Source organism: Capra hircus, chromosome 16, assembly GCF_001704415.2.
Source record: "Capra hircus breed San Clemente chromosome 16, ASM170441v1, whole genome shotgun sequence".
Taxonomy (NCBI): Eukaryota; Metazoa; Chordata; class Mammalia; order Artiodactyla; family Bovidae; genus Capra; species Capra hircus.
The window spans coordinates 74,204,734-74,226,945 of record NC_030823.1 but is presented as its reverse complement, the minus strand read 5'-3'; the positions used below and the strand labels follow the sequence as shown (position 1 = coordinate 74,226,945).

At 39.3% G+C, this 22,212-nt stretch overlaps 1 protein-coding gene across 11 annotated transcripts in view; it reads left to right on the top strand.

Moving 5' to 3' along the window:
• LOC102169209 (membrane cofactor protein) overlaps positions 2,279-22,212 on the top strand; it is a 38,974-nt gene continuing 19,040 nt past the window's right edge. For all 11 annotated transcript variants that reach the window (XM_018060799.1, XM_018060800.1, XM_018060801.1 and 8 more), the window contains exons 1-5: positions 2,279-2,530; positions 5,758-6,048; positions 6,397-6,499; positions 15,842-15,927; positions 16,820-17,017. In XM_018060799.1, coding sequence (XP_017916288.1) covers positions 2,413-2,530; positions 5,758-6,048; positions 6,397-6,499; positions 15,842-15,927; positions 16,820-17,017 — 796 coding nt within the window. In that variant the 5' untranslated portion in view covers positions 2,279-2,412. The remainder of the gene's footprint in view (positions 2,531-5,757; positions 6,049-6,396; positions 6,500-15,841; positions 15,928-16,819; positions 17,018-22,212) is intronic.

Sequence of the window (22,212 nt, the reverse complement as noted above, 5' to 3'; positions counted from 1 at the left end):
GTTGTGTTGATCTGGGAGGAAGCAGAAATTCCAAAGTTTGCTGAGCCCAGAAAATCTTTAATACAAATTGTTTAAAATATATACAAAGTTCTACAATTACATAAGATACATTTGAGTTTTACATGAAGAGCTTTCTTTCCTTACCATCCTCTCATAAATTAACCGTATGTGACACAGGTTTTATTTCCACCATTCTGTGAACAAAGGAGTAGTTGATATGCAGGTTGGATTTTTAAAAAAGATTTTTTTTTTTACCTGATTCCAAATGTAATAAAGGGTCAATGCAGAAAACTAAAAGGCACACAAAAATGAAATATACATAAGCCTATCAACTGTTATTTTTGATTTATTTTCAAGTAACCTCTTTTTAAATATTTAATAAATATTTTAATAAAAGGAATGCCAAAAAGCACAGACTGATTTGGAGTTTGCTTGCTCAACTTATGAATATGTCTTAGTTTCTCACTTTTTTTACACTTCTTGCTGTACAAAATTTCATTTCAAAAAGATACCTATCAAAAAAATCTTACACTTCTGCCAAATATTTAAGAGTTTATATTTTCTCCAAAATTATACATCTTTGTTCACAACTCTGATGATTTCCTTGGGGTAAACTCTAAATGGCCCTAGTGGTTTCAAAGTCATGTCCATTTAAACTTTTAAACCAAGCAAAAGTGATGTTAAAAACTAAAAGTTTGAGGGTACTGGTTCCCCCAGCCCGCAATGTTTACACATTGGTTGACATTTTTATTCTTTACCAATTATTACCAAGAAAATGTCAACTCCTTTGTCTGCTGTTTAATAATGGTCACATTACTTTTCTTTCCTATTACTAGGCATAGGCATTACTCACAACTCTACAAATAAATTTTACTCATTCTTCATTTTCCAGCATTGAGAGATTGGTTCTCAGAAAAGTTGTCACTCATTAATTCCTACCCATTCCAACTCTAATGACATTCATTGCTTCCAGAAATGTGGTACTTAAGGCACCCTTTATCCTGGTTTTTTCATGCATGTGTATTTCATCTTCAATAAAACATTTAGTTGTTCAAAGGCAAGGCCATAGAGTTGAGGCCCCATATGCTAATGGCCTGGTGTTATTTAATAATTTATCTTCCCGGGGTCCTCTCCTGGGAATTACAGAGGAGACTAATCAACTTTTTGCGAGCTGCAGTCCATGGGGTAGCAAAGGGTTAGACGTGACTGAGCAAGTGAACTGAACTGACTTTAGCAGTTGCGAGAGCAATGGCCAAACCTTTTGTGATTTTGATATCCATCAGGCCAGGAGAAACTTTCAGTGGCAGACGTTCAGCCATGGAAATCTCAATTATTGCCCCAAATTATGACTGATGCCGACTAAAAGAAGATGTACAACTTAAGAGCCGTGAGTTGTTTTATTTGGGGCAACATGAGGACTGCAGCCTGGAAGGCAGCACCTCAGCTCTGAGAGACTGCTCCAAAGCGGCAATGGGGGAAAGTCAATATATAAAGTTTTGGTGAAGGGGGAGCTCAATGCCACGAAGCAGTCATTTTACAAAAGGTATTTGTTAGTCATGAGGCTCTGATGTCACCATGAAGGGATTTAGTGCTTCTCTAGCTAGGAGGAGATGCAAGGATTGAGATCATAAAACCTGTTCCTAAAAATATCCAACTATCCAAAGACCCGTCCGACCAGATTCCCTGGAGAACAGAGAGCCTCACTCCATCCTGAACTCCCTCAGGGGTTGCTGAAGGTCAACAGTTCTAGCAGCATGGGGTTCAGTCTCCCTAGGGGCAAATGACTTTGCTGTTCAGTCGTCAGCAGGGCTCTTGGTAAGTGCCACTTTAGAGTTGACACTAACTCATGCCAAAGTCTGAGCAAGGGCAGAGGCGTCCTGACATTCTGGATCCCAGGGCCAAACTGGGGTCTTGAGGGCGTGTCTGCTCCCCTTGCCCGAGCTCTAGGGTTCTATTTTTAGGTCTCTGCTCTTTATTCTTTAATCCAGCTTTCCGGAAAACGGACACCGATAACATCGTCACCCGGAGTTTACGTTCCACCTTTCCGGCAACAGGGCGTTAACAGTCCCTTTTAACAAAGCCCAGCCCAGAGGAACCAGCTATTTCCCGCAAGCCGCAGCGGCTTCCTGGTAGATCCGCAAGAGGGCGGAGCTAGAGGCAGTCATGGGGCGGAAGGCTGTCAAGGTCCCTGGGACGCGCAGCACTCCCCACTCATGGGCGGGGCCTGCAGGCCTGTGGGAGGGGCCTCCGGCCCATCGGCCCCACCCCCTTCCTATGTCACTTCCGCCCTGGGTGCGCCGCGGGACTCAGGCCGCCCGCGCTGTCGCTGCGTCCAGCTCTTGTATCGGGGGGAGCTGGACTCAGCAAGGTCTCTGCGGAGCAGTCTCGGGTGTCCCGCTGGTTTCTCCGAGAATGAAGGCGTCTTGCGCGCCGCGGAAGGCGCCGCCCCGCTGCTCCGAAAGACTGGCTTCTGGGCGTTCCGTCGGGGTGCTTCTGCTGGCGCCGCTGCTCCTGCTGCCCACGTCCTCCGGTAGACTGTGCGCCCTGGCCAGGGACGGGGACTGGAGCGGGCGCGGGGGCCGGCCGGCTGGACGTTGCTGGGAGCCTTGGTGGTTTGGGCAGCAGGCGCCTGGCCGGGTCCCTCCGCGATCGTCAGGGGTTGGGGTTGAAGGTGTACTGGGGGGTGGGTGGGGTGGGCACCTCGGAGACGGCGTTCCTTAGTGGTGTGGCTGGGGGGTTTACCTGGGGCCGGGTTGGGACCCTCGCCGAAGCTTCCAGAGTGGTTCCGGGACTGATCCAGTCGTTAAGGCGAGAACCCACCTGCAGGGTGGTGACGGTGTCCGGGGTTGTTGCTAGGCTGCTGCTGTGTCTCCTGGGAGAGTTGGCCCTGTGTTTTTTTTCCGGGGCGGGGTGATGCCTGGTGCCCCGCAGGGCCTGTCTAGGATTAGGGGAGTCCGGGCTAGGTGTACCCAGGTATGTGCTTTGAGGAAGTGACCAGTCCAGCTGGGCCGAATGCGGAACAGGAAAGCTTCTTGCCTATAAAGTGGGGGCCTGCGGAGCCCGTGTGGTGCCCGTTGTCTCTGCTGAGAGCAGGCCCTGGCTAGGGTTAGAAGGTTTGCAAGGGGAAAAGGGCGCTTTTTGTAATTCAGGTTAACAGGCAACTTGGTACCCAGTTAATATAGATAGCAAGGAAAGAGTTTTTCAGCCATGAGGGAGCTAAGAGAATGAGCAATAGCTCCAGATGGTACAGGCAGGTTAACTCGAATTACTGCGGGTGAGGGACAGAGAATGAGGCTGAATTTACCTAGAAGGAGGCTGGCTATTTGCTTGAACCTGGTAGATTTTTTTTTTTTTTTAAGGTCTAGAAATGAGTAGAATGTGAGAAATAAAATGGATAGGTGTAAATGTTAAAGCCTCCGTTTTGAGGAGCCAAAGGAAGGTTAAAAATAGGTTGTGAAGACAAAAATCGGAAAGAGTCTTCAGGTTTCGCTAGAGTTCTAGTTTTGGTCAGAGACCGTGATTATTCAAAGGTACCACCTGGGCAGGGATGTGGGCCTATGCTTGACTCAGAGAGTTATTTTTATAACTTTGGCAAGCAAGTAGGGAGTGCTTAGACAACTTTTGTAAGTGTACGGAGGTGGGCAGTTCTCTTGACCCATAGTAGAGACTATTTCACCTTTCTGAAACTCATCTGGAAAACTGGAGAATTTTCTGAATGCAGCCTATCGAATTATGTAATGGCACCTGTTAAATATAGCACCGTGTGTGTGTGCTCAGTGTTGTCCAGCTCTTTTGCGACCCCATGGACTATAACTCATCAAAGTACAGCATTGCAGCCCAGTAATGTTTACACTGTAAATTCTCTAGGAAAAAGGGAGTCAAGATATGATTTTTTGATGCTGACAGTGTTTGAAAATCCTTATAGGAAAAAGGATTCAGTATTCTGAGAAAGGGCAAATTTGATGATAAAAATATGATATCGGACTCAGTCATTACAGTGTATGAAGCTTATAATCCACTGATTTCCAAAGCAAACGTTCTAAACTGCATATTGTTGAAAGCATGTTTTTCATGATGCATGTTATTTGGAAGAGATACTTGAAGTTAGCTGAATGGATTAAAAATACCAATTGACATTTGTTTGTCCATACACTGTATGTGAGAGTCATATCAGAAATTCTCCCTTTTTATGCTTTCAAGATAGTTACTAAAATTGAATGCATAAAGCAAAGAACACATATAGGTTAATCATATGCATGGTCACTTGAGTTCTTTCTTCGTGCTTCCAGGATATACTTGAATGATGATGTGTGTTTTTATCCAAAATGGAATTATATAACATTTCTAGCCCATATTCTTTTCTGTTGTAAAAAATAGAATGTGTGCCTCAGAGTATTCAGTAAATTTAACATTAATACCTGTGGCTTTTTGATTTTGGTTTGTTATGGGCAGTTAATTGAGGAAAATTCATGTATCATGATCAGCAAAGTAGAAATGTTGGAAACATTTGATAAATGTTGGCGCAGTTAACTTGACATGATATAAGTCATGTTATAAGTGAAATGTTGGACTAGTATCGAGAGAGAAGTTTAGAATTTAGAATATCATGGAAAAGAATATAGAGGGAAAGTGAATATAGAATATGAGGGAAGGAAGAGTGATATTTCACTTGTTTAGAATTCTCTCAATCTGAAGTAAGACCTAGATCAGGGACTAAGTAAATGTTCCCCAGGGATCAAAATAGGTCTGTCTCGTTTCCCTTGTACGCGAGGCCTCTGCTTTCCTTTAGCCCTTTAGGACGTGATGTGTCTCCATCACATGATTTTATATGATTTTTCTAACAGATCTGTTAGGTTGTCAAGTGCCCAGGTACTTAAAAGGAAGAGGACTTGCTGAAATAGAAATGGCATTATTCTAGGGAGAAAAAATTTTCCCCCAGCATTCCCTGCAAAAACCCCAGAAGTAAAAAACTCTAAAAGCGTCTCAGGATAGTAGCTTTATGTCAGGATATATTGGATAAACAACCCGGCTACCTTACGGAGCTTCTGAAGGATTGATCTGTGAAGGAAAATGAAATTATATTCAATACCCAGGAGAGCAAGTTTTTTTTCATATAATGCTATCCAAATATTATATTTTGATATTTACAGTGTCTCTATATATCACTTAAAAAATGTTCAGTTCACTAATAGAAAACAAATGAAGTATTTTGAAATACTTTGGTCCCTATTTATTTTGATTTATTAATCCCTCAATGTATATTTTATATTCACCTCTCAGCATATCTTGAGTTACAACTGAGTATACAGTTTAGTAGAAAAAGAAAGCATCTGATTCCTGCCTTCTGGGCCCGTGTCTTCTGAGAGAAAACGGCCTAATATGTTTGTGTTTCAAACTCTGGAAGAATAATCTGAACATAGTGCTATAGGAGACTTCTTAGAAGAGGGGTGGGTTTTGAGATGATGAATTTAGAAAGAAGTGGGGAAGGCTACGGACCTATAAACATATTTACATTTCAGAACCAGGCACATTGATGCTGCCTCTTCCATTTACTGCTGAATTAAAATTCATCTCATTCTCCAACAGGCCAGAAGCTCATAGGTTGTTGTTTAAAGTAGGCAAGGCACATAGAAAATCTTGCTAAGAACTTTTCCGTTTGTCCTGTACTGCCTCCCTATCTGTTGCCAGGCCACAGTCCCTGTCTGGTGAAGAAGATAAAAGGACTTATTTTTATGCTCTTATTCTCTCTATTCCTAGATGCCTGTGATGATCCGCCAAGATTTGTCACTATGAAGCCCAAGGCTGACCCTGCATCCAGTTATAGTCCTGGATTTGTCACTGTGAAACCCCAGGGTGACACTACGTCCGGTTATCGTCCTGGATTTGTCACTGTGACACCCCAGGGTAACACTACATCCGGTTATCCTCCTGGGTATCGGATTCTGTATGAATGTCGTCCGGGTTTCCAGCCAGTGACTCCTGGTCAAGTCCTCGCTATTGTCTGTCAGGGTGATTATACATGGTCATCTCTCCAGGAGGGCTGTAAAAGTAAGTAAACAAATTTTTTTTTTTTAATTCAAAAAACTTTTTATTGCTCTAGAGATTTTCACACATTTTAGAGTATGTATTTTACTACTGAAACGATCGTTTTCTCGTGTGAATGTAGGTTTTTAGATAGCCATGCATTCAGGCTTTGAAAAATCTCCAGGGAATTGTTATCACAATTGGTTGCCTGGGTAATTAAGAATCTTATGTGGCATTATAATAGTTAAAGCAAGAAAATAATAATAAAAGTAATAATATTCCCATGAGTTCTAACAAGCCATATAGAATTTTGAATTTGATTCAGATCTATTTTGAAATGGGTATAAAACAAGTTTGATCTTTTGCTTTTAGGAAAACAGTGTTCCAACCTAGCTGATCCCATAAATGGCCAAGTTATCTTTGTAAATGGAAGTGTTGAGTTTGGTTCACAGGCTCACTATGTTTGTAATCAGGGGTAAGTAGGCTGCTCCTTAGAGGAAATAAGCTTGTGTGTGACTTAAGTCCATTTTCATTTTGCCTCTCTTAAGCATTGCCATAAAGTTGATTTCATTTTGCTTTATATGTGAGTCATACTGTAGCCAAATAACCTTGGGCTTTTTATGAAGATTGAAAAGATGAATAATAGAACTAATAGAAATTAGAAATAGAACTAATAGAAACTAATAGAAATTGAAATTGAAGGAAAGTGAAATAGTATAAAATTTAGTATACAGGTGAAGTTGCTCAGTCGTGTCCGACTCTGCGACCCCATGGACTGTAGCCTACCAGGCTCCTCTGTTGATGGGATTTTCCAGGCAATAGTACTGGAGTGGATTGCCATTTCCTTCTCCAGGGGATCTTCCTGACCCAGGGACTGAACCCGGGTCTCCCGCATTGTAGACAGATGCTTTACCGTCTGAGCCACGAGGGAAGTTGACAGAATTTAGTGTATGTATTAAACAATGAAAAATCGCGGTGACTGTATCCTTGACAACACAGTGCACTCTCTTTGTCAATAAAATGTCCAATTCTGAGATTTGAAATAGGGTTTATGGAACTGGGAAGTGGAATAGCCAACTATAGTTGTTCTTATATCGAAGAAATCTGTAAGATGTTACTAGACCAAACTTGACCTGGCTAGCTTAGACAGTAATCTTCATCAGGATCTTTTAGTTGGAAAACCTTATTGTTGAAACTACTACATAGGAGTGAAGCATCTCAAAGTACTGAGTATTTAATAACAGCCTTTGTTCTACAGGGCTCTCTTAATAGTATATATTAAGGATACTGAGCCTTTTTAAAAAATATGAATTTAAGGGATAAATGTGATATCTCTGGAAATGCAACTGGTTTTTTATTATTGTCTATGTATCCTGGTACTTTACTGAGTTTATTCAGTCAGTTCACTCGCTCAGTCATGTCTGACTTTTTGCGACCCCACGAACCACAGTATGCCAGGCCTCCCTGTCCATCACCAACTCCTGGAGTTCACTCAGACTCATGTCCATCGAGTTGGTGATGCCATCCAGCCATCTCATCCTCTGTCATCCCCTTCTCCTCCTGCCCCCAATCCCTTCCAGCATCAGGGTCTTTTCCAATGAGTCAACTCTTCGCATGAGGTGGCCAAAGTATTGGAGTTTCAGCTTTAGCATCAGTCCTTCCAATGAACACCCAGGACTGATCTCCTTTAGGATGGACTGTTTGGATGTCCTTGCAGTCCAAGGGACTCTCAAGAGTCTTCTCCAACACCACAGTTCAAAAGCATCAATTCTTCGGCTTTCAACTTTCTTCACAGTCCAACTCTCACATCCATACATGATCAGTGGAAAAACCATAGCCTTGACTAGACGGACCTTAGTCAGCAAAGTAACGTCTCTGCTTTTGAATATGCTATCTAGGTTGGTCATAACTTTCCTTCCAAAGAGTACGTGTCTTTTAATTTCATGAGTGCGGTCAGCATCTGCAGTGATTTTGGAGCCCCAAAAAATAAAGTCTGACACTGTTTCCCCCTCTATTTCCCATGAAGTGATGGGACCAGATGCCATGATCTTCGTTTTCTGAATGTTGAGCTTTAAGCCAACTTTTTCACTCTCCTCTTACACTTTCATCGAGAGGCTTTTTAGTTCCTCTTCACTTTCTGCCATAAGGGCGGTGTCATCTGCATATCTGAGGTTATTGATATTTCTCCCAGCAATCTTGATTCCAGCTTGTGCTTCTTCCAGCCCAGCATTTCTCATGATGTACCCTGCATATAAGTTAAATAAGCAGGGTGACAGTATACAGCCTTGATGTACTCCTTTTCCTATTTGGAACCAGTCTGTTGTTCCATGTCCAGTTCTAACTGCTGCTTCCTGACCTGTATACAGGTTTCTCCAGAGGCAGGTCAGGTGGTCTGGTATTCCCATCTCTCTCAGAATTTTCCACAGTTTATTGTGATCCACACAGTCGAAGGCTTTGGCATAGTCAGTAAAACAGAAATAGATGTTTTTCTGGAACTCTTGCTTTTTCGATGAGCCAGTGAATGTTGGCAATTTGATCTCTGTTTCCTCTGCCTTTTCTAAAACCAGCTTGAACATCTGGAAGTTCACAGTTCACGTATTACTGAAGCCTGGCTTGGAGAATTTTGAGCATTGCTTTACTAGTGTGTGAGATGAGTGCAATTGTGCGGTAGTTTGAGCATTCTTTGGCATTGTCTTTCTTTGGGATTGGAATGAAAACTGACCTTTTCCAGTCCTGTGGCCACTGCTGAGTTTTCCCAATTTTCTGGCATATTGAGTGCAGCACTTTCACAGCATCATCTTTCAGGATTTGAAATAGCTCCACTATTTCCATCACCTCCACTAGCTTTGTTTCCTAGGTCCACCTGACTTCACATTCCAGGATGTCTGGCTCTAGGTGAGTGATCACACCATCGTGATTATCTGGATCATGAAGCTCTTTTTTGTACAGTTCTGTGTATTGTTGCCACCTCTTCTTAATATCTTCTGCTTCTGTTAGGTCCATACCATTTCTGTACTTTATCAAGCCCAATAAACTCAATAGTGAACTGAGTTTATTAGTTCCCACATTCGTATTTGTGTTTATGTGTGTGTGCGCATAATCTTTAGGGTTTTCTGTGTAGTAGATATTTCTACTACGCATATATATAGTTTCTTGCTTAATTGCTCTAGCTAGAGCTTCTATTACCATGTTGAATAAAAGTGGTAAAAGTAGTTGTCCATGCCTGTTCTGATCAAATTTTGTCAAGTTTCTTTTCTGCCTCAGTTAAGGTGATCATGTGCTTTTTTTTCTGTTTCATTCTTTTGATATGGCTTATTGCAACGGTTGGGTTTTTTTTTTATGTGTTGAGCCATCCCTTGCATTCTCAGGATAACTCTCACTTGCTCACGATGTTTAATCCTTTTAAGATGCTGTTGAGTTGTTTACTAGTATTGTGTTGAGGTTGTTTGCATCAGTGTTTTTAAAGGCTGTTGATCTAACTTTCCTTGTGTCTTTGTCGGATTTTGCTATCGTGGTAATGTTCATCTCACAGAATGAGCTCAGAAGACTTCCCTTCGCTTTAGTGTTTTGGAAAAGTTTGGGAAAGATTGGTGTTACTTCTTTAAATGTTTGGTAGATTCACCAGTGAAACCATCAGATCCAGAATTTTTTTTTATTGAGAGATTTTTGGTTACTGGTTCTGTCTCCTTACTGCTGCTGCTGCTGCTAAGTCGCTTCAGTCGTGTTCGACTCTGTGCGACCCCATAGACGGCAGCCCACCAGGCTCCTCTGTCCCTGGGATTCTCCAGGCAAGAACACTGGAGTGGGTTGCCATTGGCTTCTCCAATGCGTACATGCATGCTAAGTCGCTTCAGTCATATCTGACTCTGTGCGACCCTGTGGACAGCAGCCCACCAGGTCCTCTGTCCACAGAATTCTCCAGGCAAGAACACTGGAGTGGGGTGCTGTTTCCTTCTCCCATCTCCTTCCTAGTTAAGGTTTATTCAGATTATCTGTTCGGGTGATTAAGTCGTGGTAGGTTTTGTGTTTCTAGGAGTTTGTCTGTTTTATCCAGTGTTTCCGTTTGCGGCATAAAATTGTTCCTGGCCCTCTTACAGTATTTTTTATTTCTGTCAAATCAGTGGTGGTGTTACTACTTTTATTTCTGACTTAGTAATTTGAGTCTAATCACTTTTAGTCTATTTAAAGGTTTTTAAACTACTGCACTTTTTGAAGAACCTATTTTTGGTTTCTTCAATTTTTCTCTATTGTTTTGCTCTTTTTTTGTTTATCTCTGTTCTAATATGGCAACTAAACCGTAATAAATCTTTATTATTTACTTCCTTCTGCTAGCCTTGGATTTATTTCTTTTTCTGGTTCCTTAACTTGTAAACTTAGTTTGAACTTTCAGAGGTATCATTTCTTAATGTAAACATTTATAGGTGTAAATTTCCCCTTTGGCACTAGATCCCATAAGTTTTGATATGTTATATTTTCATTCCCATTTGTCAAGGTTTGTTTTAATCACTCTGATTTCTGCTTGGAACCATTGGTTAATTTAAAACATACTGTTTAACTTTGGTAGTTTCATGAATTTTCAGTTTTCCCTTTGGTAATGATTTTTAACTTCTTCCTAGTGTGGTCAAAGGATATACTTTGTGTAATATCTACCTTTTAAAATCTACTTAAAATTAGTTTGTAGCATAAAATAAACATAGTATTGTTTGTTAAATAATCAATTACATTTGAATAACGTTGTTTCCTTACCATAGCCTAGCGTATGGTCTATCCTGGAGAGTATCCCTTGCGCTGTTGGGGAGCCTGTATAGTCTGTTGTTGGCTAGAGTGCTTTGTATGGATCTGTGAGCTCTGGTGTTTTCTTATTAAGGTCCTCTGTTTCTCTTCTGCGTAGTTGTTCTGTCCATTACTGTGAGTGAGGTATCACAGTCTCCAGCTAATGCTGGAGAAACGCGTATTATGTAGGAATGTGTACTTGCCCCTTCCGTTCTGTCATTTCTTGCTTCGTGTATTTTGATGGCCTGTCTTTAGGTGCATAAACGTTTGTACTGTTACATCTTCTTGCAGCATTGAACCCTTGTTAGCATAAAATTTCCTTCTTTGTCTCTTGTAACCATTTTTTTTTTTTTTAATTTACAGTCTGTTTTGTCAGGTTTTAGTATAGCTCTTCAACTGTGTTATGGTTGCTGATACCTTTTCCCAGGCTTTCATTTTCCCTCCATTGATGTCTTCTGCTGTCAAGTGAGTCTCTTGTAGACAGGACTTGGTTGGAGCAAGGAGGGACCTATTTCTGTTTTTGTGCTGTTTGTCTTCTAGATACTTTATAGCTTTTTCCGTAGTCCCTCATTTCCTGCATTACTGTCTTTTTTGTGTAGTTGATTTTTGTAGTGAAATACTTAAATTCCTGTCTCATTTCCTTTTATGTATATATCCTATGGTTGTAGTGTTTGATGTTACCCTTGGAAATTACATTTAACACTGTACGTGGAAATTCCCTGGTAGTCCAGGGGTTCAGACTCTTCACCCCCACTGCAGGGGGCACAGGCTCGATCCCTGATTGGGGAGCTAAGATCCAAGCTGTGAATCCAGTAAGATTCATAGCGTGACCAAAACAAAGCAAAACAAAAAAACATTGTATAGTTACAACACTCCAGGTTGAATTCATACCAACTTAAATTCGATAAATTACAAAATCAGTCCTTTACTGCCCCGTACTCGCCGTTTTTGGTTGTTGATATCATACTGCTGCCTACACAGTTAATTGTAATACTAGCTTCTACTTTAATAATCTATTTATTTATTTTATAATTTAGTCTTTTAAATCACGTAGAAAACAAAATTTGTAGTTGCAAACCACTGTTTCATTAATGCTAGCTTTTATAATTGCTTTTATATTTACCTTTGCTGAGTTTCTGTGTCTTTTTTTATACATAAGACTTCGAGACCTTTCATTCCCTTTTCAGTACTCCCTTCACGTTTCTTCATGAGTGTATAGTGGTCACAAACTTCTTAAGTTTTTAATTCTGGGAATGTCTTAAATTCTCCCTCATTTTTGACACTTAGTTTTGCTGGATAGAGGGGTTTTGGTTGAGTTTTGTTTTTTTTTTAATTATATCAATAACTTTCTTCTGGACTCTGAATTTTTAATGGCACATCTGCTGATAATCTTATTTACGACGCTTGAGATACGATGTTTCTCTTCTCTCTTGCAGTTTTCAGGATTATTTGTCTTTGTTTTTTGAAAGTTTGATTATTACGGCTTTGTGCAGGTCTCTGTATTCATCTTACTTAGAATTTTGAGCTTTTGACATATTTCTGTTCATGTCTTTTATGGAATTTGGGAAGTTCTCAGCTGTTATTTCTATAAGAATTCCCTCTGTCCCTTTTCTGAGAGTCCCATAGTGTATATGTTGGTCTCCTTGTTGGTGTCCCATGGAGTCCTTAGGCTTTATCCATTTTTCTTCAATCTTTTTTCTTTCTCAGAGTCAGTAATTTCTCTTCCCCTATATCAGTTCTACTAATTCTTGCTTCTCAAATACGCCTTCAGTTTTTCTAGTGACTTTTTCTTTTCCATTAATGTCAGTTTCAACTCAAGAATTTATTTGGGTTCTTTTTAGTTTTCTGTCTCTAACTGATGTTTCCTCTGGGTTCACATATTGTTCTCTAGACTTTCCACATTTCTTCCTTTAGTTCTTTGTCCGTCTTAACAACTGTTAATTCTTCCCAGTTTCACTGAGGCTCCAGGTCCGTGGGGCCAAGGTGGGGGGCCGCCCTGTGGGGCAGAGACGAGCCAGTGAAAGGCTGTATTTGACTGGCCTTCGTGGGGCACAGGTTGTCGCCTGGCCTTGCTTCCTGTGGCAGGTGACAGCGTGCGTGCACAGCGCTTGCAGCAGATTGTTTTGTCATAGTCGTGCTTCTGGGGAAAGCTGGCGGAGGAAAGGTTGGATGATGCCACCCCACGTGTGATGCACCAAGGGCAGGGTGGATTCTTTCTGGATATTATAGTCTGAGAGAGCTCGGCCCCCTCAGCTGTCTGTCTGCAGAAGTCAGCTCTGTTGGAGAGGCAGGATGCCCCGTGTCTTGGATTTCGACTTTAACCTCCTGCATGGTGACACTCGGCTGGACCTCAGGAGTGATGGTCTTGTCCATCAGGGTCTTCACAGAGATCTGCATCTGTGGGTCTGCTGTCTGGCTGCTTTGTTGACAAAAAGTGGGGTGGCAGAACCGGCACCCACCTATGTCCAGAGAGCGGCCTCAGAAGACACCGCTTTAAGGCCTTTGCTCCATGGATCTGTCGTAAGGTCTTCAGAAAAAAAGCTCTTTTCATTTATCTTTCCATCTTTCCATTATATGTTTTGCATATGAGCCATAGATTCTTTTTCTGTTTCTTTGTATGCCTTGTGACTTTTTTGTGGAATCCATGTATGAAATCTAACAATGTGGTGACTCTGAAAAATCAGATTGGCCCCTCTTTTACTTTGATTTTGTTTTGATTATTGTGTGGTGTCTCAGCGCCAAGTCAGGTCTTTTCTGAGCCTTTCTCTTGGCGTGCATAGTTGCTTTCTAATTTTTTTTTCCACATGGCAATTATTTTGGAATATCCTAGTATTTAATGTCCAGCTTCTGCTAGTGGCTTCCCTGATAGCTCAGCTGGTAAAGAATCCACCTGCAATGCAGGAAACCTTGGTTCAATTCCTGGGTCCGGAAGATCCGCTGGAGAAGGGATAGGCTACCCACTCCAGTATTCTTGGGCTTCCCTTATGGCTCAGCTGGTAAAAAAATCTGCCTGCAGTGTGGGAGACCTGGGTTGGGAAGATCCCCTGGAGAAGGGAAAGGCTACCTACTCCAGTATTCAGGCCTGGAGAATTCCATGGACTGTATAGTCCCTGGGGTTGCAAAGAGTAGGACATGACTGAGCCACTTTCGCTTACACTTCTGCTAGTGGGGAAGAAAAAAGTGAAGGAGGCAGCAAAGGGTGCTGGATTTCAAATCTCTTGGAAATCATTTGGCCAGTGTTGAAGGAGCTTGAAAAAGCTGGCAGAGGTGTGAACGACAGTGGCTGCCCCCGTCTCTTTTTTGCTCCTCTGGGATCAGAAGCAGCAGTGATAAGAGCATAATTCCCTGCTCCTTGGAGGACAGGCCCCTTTTTGCCCGCCCTGGCTCCCACAGACTACTTATAAGCTGCTTCAGCAGCATGTGCAGAGGGCTGCTGAGGTGGGGGGTGGGGCGCTGCCACTGTACTGAGAGCTCAGATTGACCGAAATTAAGTTAACTTACCTGTCCAGTCTTCTCCTCTAAAGTGCAAGCCATGAAGAGATTCTAGATTTCCGAAAGAGGGGAAATCAGGCAGATTCTATCAGTGAATCTGTCGTCAAGGTGGGGAGACAGATTCCTCTTGCCACCTGTTTTGCCATCATCCCAGAGCCCTTTACTTAACGCGTTATAATGTAGAATCAGTGCGTTAACCCTTGGGGAAAAGTCATCTGGAAGGGGGCACAGGCAGATACACTGGGTATTTTTTAACTTGATCAAGTAAAAATAGTGGGAGATCCAGTGTATAGATAGAAAGAGGCTGCTAGGTGCCAGGAGACTCAAGGAAGTTGTAGACTTCTCGAGAAACACAATATATAGAGAGGTGTCAAAATAAAATAGTAAATGAAAAGCACCAACTAGATCATTTTCGTGATCTTTTCCATGAGAGTCCAGAAGAATGTAGTATGAATTTAAATGATCAGAGAAGATTGCATTGAGTAGTGTTGCTAAACCACTTTACTGCTAGAAAGATGTAGGCATACCTTGGAGATAACTGCAGGTTCACTTCTGGGCCACTGCAGTGAAGCAGATCAAATGAGTTTTTTACATGTGTTTACATTATAGTCTGTTAATTGCACAATAGCATTATGTATGAAAAAATGTACATACCTTAATTTCAGAATACTATGTGACCAAAAGGTGCTAACCATAATCTGAGCCCCAGAGAGTCATAGTAGTAATAAGAAAGACACTAATCATAGATCACCATAACAAATATAATAATAGTAATAAAGTTTGGAATCTGTGAGATTTACCAAAATGTGACACAGAGACATGAAGTGAGCAAACACTGTTGGAAAAATGAACACAAGTAGGTTTTCCGGTGCAGGATTGCCACACACCTTCAGTTTGAACAGCAGTGAAATGAGGTATGCCTGTATGTTGAATAGTAATACTCTAAAGACTATTAATAAGAACTAGAACTTACCTAGTACTCACTGTGCCAGATGCTAACTCATACAATCCTTAAAACAGTCTCATGAGATATGTACTGTCTTCCTTTTCATATATGAGGAAACTGAAGAAGTGAGCTTTAATGGACTTTCCCAAGCCCAGGTAACAAGTCGATTTTGGGGCTGGAACTTGAACCCAGGCAGGCATCTGTGCGCATGCCGCTAGAGCAGTTTATAAGTAGCCTGTGGGAGCTAGGCTGGGCGAAATCCAAGCTCTAGGGCCTTATCTGCCTGCTCAGTTCTTATGAAGTAGAAAGGTGTAATCAAAAGCATAGATGTGAATGTGTGATGCATTTCCAGATATGGCCAAGATGCCAGACAGCAATGCAGAGTGATTTAGACATTTTGCTGTGGGCCAATGTGTATTCATTCAGATGCAGAAACTTTTATTTGATTAAGTTGCAGATTTAGTAAGCATTTCTGTTATATTTTGTTTAAGGAACTTCTCTCTCCAGTTACTCTAGTGCAGAAAAACAGCCATGTAAAATTGTTTTCATTATTATGTTCACCTTGTAACTACTAAAGGACATAGTAACTTTTCTTTCCTCATTTAGTTATTACTTGATCGGGACAAGTATTTCTCATTGTGACATTTCTGGAAATGATGTGGGCTGGACTGATTATCCTCCAACATGTGAAAGTAAGTATGTTGTTGGAATGTGGAGCAGCAATTTTCAAACTTTTGGCCTCAGGACTCCTTTATACTTTCAAATTAACATAGACACCAGTGAGCTTTTGTTTATATGGGTTATGTCTATTGTCATAACAACAATGTATAGACATAACCCATATAATGCTAGGGGTTATGCTGTGTCAACTCTATTATTATTGAATTAATCCTGAAAAGTTTTCAAAATAATTATTTATTAATTCATTTTTAAGAAGAATAAATGTGTACCTATTAGTATATAACACATATTTAATGAAAAAAAATTCTAAAACAAATAATGGTTTTGTTTTACATTTTTGCAAATTTCTTCAATGTTTGGCTTTAAGGAAAACATCAGGCTATAGTCACTTGAAAAATCACACTATTTATAGCCTCTGGAAAATTTCACAATACACTTGTAAGGATGAAAGTGAAAATGACAGTAATAATTGGTATTAATGTGAAGAACTGACTTAGCAAACAGATACATTTACAAATTATGAAGCATTTCTCAACTAGCACTGAGTTCTGTTTTTAATCATGATCATATTATATCTTTAAATTGTCAGCATGTCTTATGATGAGAACAAAGCTTAGTTTGGCCTTACAGGTAAATGTTTGTATCTCATGTAGATATTTCATGACTTTAAGAAAATGAGTTTTATTCTAGAAATTCATTTGTAGATTAATAGCTTGAGTTTAAGATAATATATTTTCTCATAAAAAGCTTCTTCTAAATGGATAGTGGATTCACATCTAGCATATAGCAATCATATGGTAATGAATTTATTGAGGGCAATTCATAGGACTTTACTAATGCTGTTTAATCCTTTACCCTTCCCTTTAGCCTTTCATGTTCTCTCTTTTTTTTTTTCTTTTTAAGAGATTTTGTGCAAACCACCTGAAGAAATTCCAAATGGAAAATACACCAATAGCCACAAGGACGTATTTGAATACAGTGAAGTAGTAACTTATAGTTGTGATCCTTCAAGTGGACCAGATGAATATTCACTTATTGGAGAGAGCAGGCTTACTTGTGTTGGAAATGATGAATGGAGTAGTCAACCTCCTCAGTGTAAAGGTAATAATATTTCTATTTATTTCCTTCTTAATTTGTAAATACAGTAGAAACTTTGTAAATAGTTTTACCTATATGTAAAAACAGTCATATGTGCTTGAGTCTCCTGTCAAGTTGGTTTCTAATTTGATTTAATATCAGTCAAACCAAATAAAAACTAGTTGGAGAGTTTCCAACCTCTCACCTGGCAGGTTCTTGGCACTCCAGTTGATACATTGCAAACTATTGTGTATTTGCATGTTAAGACTGCTTTCCATGAAAGCGTCAAAAATTCAACACACTTTTTCCCAAGTGTTGTCTTGTATTACAAGAAGTATAACAGTGTGGCTGCAGGGAATGGTAGTGTAAATTGTAAGAGATGTGAATTGTCTCATAAATATGATTGATAAATGCTTGGGAACATCTTTTTAAAAAGATTTGAGGTGCTGGAGCTTGATCAAAAGCAGGGAGACACTGGAGGGATTTTTCCTCTTGAAAGAAAGGATCCACTGAATAATAGCAAAATATTTTCTCAAGTGAAGAGAGACCATTCTTATTACCATATTCTAGGCAATAAGAAAATTTTTACAAATCTTAAAGAACTGAAATCATTTGGAGTACATTATCTGATCAAAAATGGGGTGAATAAATAAATCAAAGCATAATCTAGAATATCCCCAAATATTTGAAAATTATGCAAGACACTTAAAATTAATAAATCAGAGACAAAATAACAAAGGAAATTAGAATTTCTTTAAGCATAGTAAAAATAAGTCACAAAATATCAGAACTTATATGAGAAAATGAGAAAGGTCTCAAATCAATAACCTAAACTTCCACATTAAGAAACTGAAAAAGAGCAAATAAAGCAAAAATAGGAAATAATGAAGACAGAGAAAAAGCAATGAAATTGAAAAGAGAAATAATATAGAGACAGTCAAGAAATCAACACCTGCTTCTTGTAGAAGATCAGTAGAATTGATGAACCTATATGCAGTTTGACAGAAAACAGAAGATACAGATTATCAGTATCACAAGTGAAAAAGATGTCACGAAATATACTGTAGACAATTAAATGACAATAAAGGAATAAAACAAACAACTTTATGCCTGTAAGTATAACAGGTTAAACCTTTCTCTCATGCAGACTTTATCTTTTGTTATTGTGGTATATCACGTGGACTGATTTGCTTATGTTGAACCATCTTTGTGCAGAAAGAAATTTTGTCAAATGAGTCAAAAGTCCATTCATGATAAAAACTCATCAAGTTGAGTACAGCAGGAACATATCTCAACATAATAAAGGTTATTTACAACAAGCCCACAGACAATATAATACTCAAAGGTGAAAAGCTGAAAGCCTTCCTAAAATTCAGTAACAAGACAAGGATGCCCACTCACCATTTCTATTCAGCATAGTATTGGAGGTCCTAGCCACAGCAGTCAGAAAAGAAAAAGAAATAAATTTATCCAAAATAGGAAGGAATAAGTAAAACTGTCACTATTTACAAATGACATCATACTCTATATAGAGAATGCTAAAGTCTTCATAAAAGCTCCAGTTCAGTCGCTCAGTTGTGTCCAACTCTTCGCAGCCCCACGGACTGCAGCACACCAGGCTTCCCTGTCCATCACCGTCTCTTGGAGCTTGCTCAAGCTCATGTCCATCAAGTTGGTGATGCCTTCCAACCGTCTCATCCTCTGTTGTCCCCTTCTCCTCCTGCCTTCAATCTTTCCCAGCATCAAGGTCTTTTCCAGTGAGTCAGTTCTTTGCATTAGATGGCCAAAGTATAGAGTTTCAACTTCAGCATCAGTCCTTCCAATGAATATTCAGGACTGATTTCCTTTAGGATTGACTGGTTTGATCTCTTTGCAGTCCACAGTACTCTCAAGAGTCTTCTCCAATACCACAGTTCAAAAGCATCAATTCTTCAGCACTCAGCTTTCTTTATAGTCCAACTCTCACATCCATACATGACTGCTGGAAAAACTGTAACTTTGACTAGATGGACCTTTGTCGGCAATAATGTCTGCTTTTTCATACGCTGTCTAGGTTGGTCATAAAAGCTACTGGAAGAACTTAATATATGAATTCAGCAAGGTAGGAGGATACAAGATGAACATGGAGAAATCTGTTGTGTTTCTTTACCCAAATAATGAAATGCCACACCAAGTTAAAAAAAAAGAAAAGAATTCCATTTAAAATTGTATCCACAATAAATAAAAAGCACCTAAAATTGACTTAACCAAGAAAGTGGAAGACCTATATACTGAAAACTGTAAAATATCAGTAAAGGAATCTGAACAATTTTTAAAGAAATGGAGAAATATACTATGTTGTTGGATCTTGGGTTGGAAGAATTAATATTGCTAAAATGACCATATTACCCAAAGCAATCTACAGATTTAATGCAATTGCTTTCAAAATACCTATAACGTTTTTCATAGAACTGGAACAAATAATCCTAAAATTTATATGGAAAAGATCCAGAATTGCCAAAGCAATCCTGAGAGAAAGGAACAAAGCTCTAGGTATATCCTTTCCTTAACTTCAGGTTGTACTGCAAAGCTACAATAATCAAAGCAGTGTGATACTTGGCACAAAAACTATAGATCAATGAACAGAATAGAGAGCCCAGAAATAAATCCATACACCTATGATCAGTTAACCTATGACAAAGAAGGCAAGAATATACAATGGAGAAAAGACAGTCTCTTCAACAAGTGGTGCTTCAGAAGCTGGACAGCTACATATAATACAATGAAATGAGATAGAACCGTATACAAAAATAAATTGCAGATACAAAACAAACTCAAATGGTGTAACCACCTAAGGGTAAAACAGGACACCATAAAACTCTCAGACAGAATTGTAGCAATATTTTCTTTAAGTCAGTTTGCCAAGGCAAAAAAAAAAAAAAAAAAGGAAGAGGGGGAATAAATGGCACACAATCAAATTTAAAAGCTTTAACACAGCATGGGAAACAATCAACAAAACCAAAAGACAACCTATGGAATGAGAGAAAATATTTGCAAATGATGCAAATGACAAGAGGTTAATATCCAGAAAGGACAAACACCTCATGTAAGTCAGTATTGAAAAAACGACTCAGTTAAAAAATGGGCAGACCTGAATCAACATTTCTCCCAAAGAGACGTACGGATGGCCTACAAGTACTTGAAAAGATGCTCAGCATCATAGATTAGAGAAATGCAAATCAAAAACACAATGAAGTGTCACCAGTCTTCAGAGTAGCTATCATCAAAAAGTCTGTAAATAATAAATGTTATAGGGGGTGTGGAGAAAAGGGAACCCTCCTAAACTGTTGGTGGGATTGTAAAGTGGTACAGCTAGTAAAGAAAGCAGTCTGGAGGTTCCTTAAAAAACTAAGAATAGAACTATGATCTGCAGACTCACTCCTGAGTAAAACAGTCTCTAATTCAAAAAGGTGCAATTACCCCAGTGTTCGTAACATCACTGTTTCAGAAAGCCAAGACAAATAACTCAAGTGCCCATCAGCAGGTGATTGGATTAAAATGTTTTGTGTTTTTGTGTGTGTATATTGGCATATCACTTGGTTTTAAAAAAAGAATAAAATACATTTCAGCAACATGGATGGACTTAGAGAATATTATACTCAGTGAAATAAGTGAGATAAAACACACACACAAATATTATATGATATCACTTGAATGTGAAAGCAAAAAAATAATACAAATGATTCTACATGTAAAATAAAAACAGACTCAGATGTAGAAGACAGACTTATAGTTACCAGTGAGAAGAGAGGAGGGGGCAGTGAGTTAGAAGCACGGGATAATTAACAGATACAAACTGCTACACCTGAAATAAATAAGCAACAAGTATTTAGCAACATGGATGGACTTAGAGAATATTGTCCTTAGTGAATTAGGTCAGATACAGAAAGACAAATACTATATGATATCACTTGAATGTGGAATAAAAAAAATATGAGTGATGCTACATACAAAACAAAAACAGACTCAGATGAAGTAGATAAGTGTATAGTTACCAAAGGGATTAGGTAGGGACAACACATTAGGAGTATAGGATTAATAGATACAAACCACTACACCTGAAATAAGCGTCAAGTGTTTTACCATATAGTACAGGGAATTATCTGGAGTTTCCCTGGTGGCTCAGTGGTAAAGAATCCGTCTGCCAGTGCTGGAGACACAGGAGACATGGGTTGGGAAGATCCCCTGAAGGGAGGAAATGGCAGTCTACTCCAGTATGCTTGCCTGTAATAATCCCATGGGAAAAGGACACTGGTGGGCTACAGTCCATGGGGTACAAAGAGTCAGACGTGGCTGAGCAACTGAGCATGCACGCACAGGGAATTATATCCAGTGTCTTGTAATAATCTGTAAGGAATATAATCTGGAAAAAAAGCAAGTGAACAAAAAAAATCACTATGCTGTACACCTGAAACTAACAAGATAGCAGGTCAACTATATTCAATAAATATTTTTCCAAAACCTCATGAAGTGTAGTGCAGGCCCCGTGTCTTCACTAGGGTATTATTATACCAAACATTTAAGGGATAAATAGTAGCAGCCCTATACAAAGTCTTCAAGAAAATTAAAGAGATGGGAATTCTTAATTTATTTCATGAGAACAGTGTTGCTCTGATACCAAAACCAGACAGAAACACTGCAAGAAAAGTGTTATACAGTATTAAAGTGGGCATAGAACTGAAACTTTTAAACAAAATATTAGTATATCAAATCCTTTCTTACAAAAAACAAAGAGTACATCATAATCAAGTGAAGTTTATTCTGTGAACGCGTGAATGATTCAAATTTTAAAATCAGTATAATTTACCATATCAAGAAACTTTGAAGGAAAAAAAAACCAATCACCTTAATAGACGCAGAGAAAAAACATATGACAAAATTCATCATCTTTTCATTATAAAGCAGCAAATGAGGAATATAAGGGAACTGCCTGAAGCTGACAAAAGGCAGCTGTAAAAATTCCCCACCTAATATTATAATTAATAGTAAAAGATGGTTATGTTTATCTAAGGTAGGAACAAGACAAAAATGTCTTCTGTTAAAACATTACTTAACCTTGTATTTGGAGTTCTTAGATAGTAGAACAGGCCATACATATTGAAGAGTAAGGAATAACATAGACTTTATTCAGTTACAACAAGATTGTTTTTCTGGAGAACTTGAAAGACTGAAGTTTTAGC